This window comes from Arachis duranensis, chromosome 4 (genome assembly GCF_000817695.3).
Source record: "Arachis duranensis cultivar V14167 chromosome 4, aradu.V14167.gnm2.J7QH, whole genome shotgun sequence".
Lineage (NCBI taxonomy): Eukaryota > Viridiplantae > Streptophyta > Magnoliopsida > Fabales > Fabaceae > Arachis > Arachis duranensis.
Genome location: NC_029775.3, coordinates 1,541,810 through 1,545,787, shown reverse-complemented (window position 1 = coordinate 1,545,787; position 3,978 = coordinate 1,541,810). Strand labels below are relative to the sequence as shown.

The 3,978-nt window shown below is 21.0% G+C and overlaps 1 protein-coding gene across 1 annotated transcript in view; it reads right to left on the bottom strand.

Annotated features, from left to right (window-relative positions):
* The window catches only part of LOC107482411 (oil body-associated protein 1A), a gene marked incomplete in the record, with an annotated part of 4,535 nt that extends 3,106 nt beyond the window's left edge, over positions 1–1,429 (bottom strand). The window contains 1 exon segment of the mRNA XM_016102886.3: positions 1,260–1,429. Within this exon segment, the coding sequence (XP_015958372.1) occupies positions 1,260–1,387 (128 nt within the window).
* Between the last annotated feature and the right edge of the window lie 2,549 nt (positions 1,430–3,978).

Sequence of the window (3,978 nt, the reverse complement as noted above, 5' to 3'; positions counted from 1 at the left end):
TATTTTCCATCTTACAATAGTTCTCATTTTAAACGATTCTAAATATACATTTATAATAAAAAAATATATATATGATTTACAAATTTACAATGAGTGAAAGACTTGTTACGCTTATCAGTGGAGTAGTTTGTAGTTAATAATTAATAACAAATAAAAAAATCCATATGATAGAAACATGCATAAATTTTGAATAAAAATTGCTCCTGGACAATTTAATTAATTAGCTGTATTAACACACTATAAAACAACTCAAATAATTTATATTTTATACCCTAAGATAAATTTTGAATAAAAACTAATTTATATCATCAGAGATAACAAATTAAAAAAAATAGAGTATATATTAAATAGGTCTGTGAAAAATTTTACGTTTAAATTTTATTATATTGATTATTATATGTTAATGTATTTAAACTTTATAAAAATATGATATATATTTTTTTATCTTAATCAATAAAAATTTATATTTTCATTAAATTTATTATTTTTATTAGAATAACTAAGTTGTTAAAAATATGACGAAAGGATAGATCTTATTTTTTTAAAATTGTAATAAAATTCTTTAAAAATAAAAACGTTGGATATGGAAAAAAATATGGTTTGGTTTGGTAAAATTTTTACTTTTTGAAAGTAGTTTGAAAAAAAATTATGTTTATACATTTTAAATAAATTACTCTTATAATTATATATCTATATCTTTACATATGTATATAGATGTTGTTATTATAATTTTGACTAATATTTCTGTAAGAAAAATTTTATAATTGATTTTCATAAATCAAGTCAACCTCTTCATATTTTAAAAAAGAGATGAAAAACAAACAAATATAATAGATCTACTAAAAAATATAAAAATAACGCACAAAAAATAATATAAATAGATAAAAATTCATATCTAATATGTGATAGAGATGTATTTGTGTTGAAATTTGTAAAGATTAAGTTAAAAAATAAAAAATATATAAAATAAAAGTTAAGTTGAGAAATTAAAAATATATAAGAATTTTAATAACAATAAAATAATAATAAATATGTACAGAAAAATAAATAAAATTTAATAAGTATAAATTAATTTTAAAAATTTTTTACTTAAATACTTTTAAAAAGTACCCCTTGACTTTTAAAAGTCACCAACACAAATACCTAAATTTTTTAATTTATCAAACATAAAATAAAATATTTAAAAAAATTTTACTAAACCAAACTTATGTATTTAAAGTAATAACTAAGGTAATAACGGAGAGAGGGGGTTTACTTACGCACAAAGATGTTGATGGATTTTGTTGACCGGAGCAAAGGCTTGGATGGCAGCCGTAGCAGTCTCAAGCAAAGAAGTGCCACTTCCTGTTGGCTCCCCAGGTACCTTACTCTTTCTGTTCTTAGACATCTTTGCTTTCAACTTTCATCGATTTTCAAGTAACAATTTTATTTATATATATATATATATATATGGTTGTGACTTACGTTGAGTATATCTGACATTACTTATATTCTATCAATGTTCAGAAGAAGATGGCATTTGGCATGTGTAATGGCATTGTCTGCATGCAGAGATCCACGTACTTGACAAATTTTAAAGACGTGGCATGTATGTAGGTCTCCTTTTGATTACTTAATATTTTAAGTTAATAACTATAAGTAGTCAACTATACAAAGAGTAACTATTTTTAAAAAATGGTTAAAAATTTAATTTTTAATTATTTTCTTTCATATCATTTTATTTATTTATCTATTTATTTTAATTAATGAAAAAACAAATTAACAAGAAGTTGAAAATTAATTCAAATTGTGCTATATATTTTAGTTGTGTCAAGTTGTGATATATAATATAGGAAGCGGTTTTCGTATTCCGTTATATTTAGCGGAATGTGATATTCTATCTATGTTGATCATTTAGATATAATATAAATTATTTGAACGTTCAAGATTTTAGAAGTTTTTTTTGAGTGAACATGAAGAGAAGGAATTTATGGTGGACTTCAAACCGGCTATGTAGTTGAAAAGTATTGAAACCTATATATTATTTTATTTGACTATGTGCAATGAAGCTTGGTGTCATGGTGTGTTTTCGGCTTTTCGCATGATCTTGAGCATACAGCCGAGTTGACAATTTGTTAGAAATAGGCCTAATAAGCATGTTTGTGTAATCATGGAAGAAAACAATTTTTGGTAATCATGGAATGAATTAAGAAATGATCCTAATTGAATGGAAAGAATACTATACATGTAATTGGATAATTTATTTTTTAAAAAATACAGCAATGTTCCAAAAAAATAAGAGATGAATTAAATTTGATAGATAAAATAATATTTTTGATGAGAGAAAAAATTGAGTGAAATTATCATGAAATCGAACTATTTAAATGCATATAAAATTTGTATTCATTTGTTTATTGTATATTATATGGATGAATTATTTGTGGGGTAAAGTTGAAATTTTTTTTAATGTATTATAAAATGAATAATTGAAAATAATATAGAGTTCTTTAATATTATGCAAATATTTTCGTATTCAGGACAAATTTAATCGATCATCAATAAGTGAAAAAAATTAATCTGAATAACTTGAATAAAAAATATATTTCTTCAAACTTTAAATTAAAGTACTACGATTTCTGTTGGTTATATTATTAAAGGAATTATTAAATTGACAAGTTCATATGAAATAATTAGCGTTGATTTATACGGTTTTGAAAATTGTATAATTAAAAGTAGTTTAATTATTTTATTAGTTTTTATAATTTTATCAAATTTATAATTAAATATTTATAATTTTTAATTTAGTCTTTATACTGCTTTTAATTTTGTAATTAGATTATTTTTATGTTAAAAATATTAAAACTAATAGAATATTTTTTTAAAAAAATATGTAATTAAAGATCTAATTAAGTTCTTAACTATGAATACTTTTAATTTACGAATACCTTTATAATAATCAAATTATAATATAGAATAATTAAACTATTAAAATTTAAAGAAATATACAATAGAATAAAAGATTTGAGACAACACATACTCTCAATTTATATGGAATTTATGTTTAAAATGAAATTAAGATTTAAAATTTAAATATTTTTAGTCTACTTCAATAATCGTAATTCAAACCATAAATTTTGTGAAACTCATAATTTAAAATTAAAAATGTAGTTAGTTTTAAATTAAAATAGAGGATATTATTAAAATTTTTTTGTCAGTATTTTCAATTATATTTTATAATAAAGATATAATAATAAAGAAATGTAAATATTTTAAACACAAATTATATTTGTAACAAAACCAAAATTTCAAAGTGAAAATAAGTAAATAAGTATTTCTGAGAATATTTTTTTTTGAAATAATATATGAGTCTATGGTGATCACTTAGCCACAAGTCACACACTAACACCCGTTTTAAACCACTAGGAATTAGAGCTACTCTTTATTGACATTTTGTCTCTACAACTAAAGTTATTTTTGTCTTCTCAACATTTATGTAAATGGACTAACTTTTCGTACCATGAATATCATATTCCGCTTTTTTCCTCCAGTATATGTGATCATTTTCCGATAATATATAAAGTAAATAGTGCTTAATTGAAATTGGACCAACCTTATGCTTAACAAAACTTCCCTTTCAAATCACAACCGACGCCATTCCCCCAGCCTCCAGCCACAAGCCTTCAGCCTCCGCCTATTCTATATATAATAAAAAATTTAAGTACAAGTTAATTTTATATAAAATTAATAATTAAAAATTATTAAATAATTTAATTAAATTATTAATTTATATAAAATTAATTATACTTAAATTTTTATTTTATTCTATTTATTTATACTATTTTTATATTATTTTTTAAAAAAATTTTAGAGGTGAATAATTTGTAATAATTTTGACTAATATTTAAATAATACGAACATCAAATTATATAAATAAATAAATTTTGTTAATTTATATATATAAATTTTAATAAATTTATGTATAAATGATGTTATTTTATA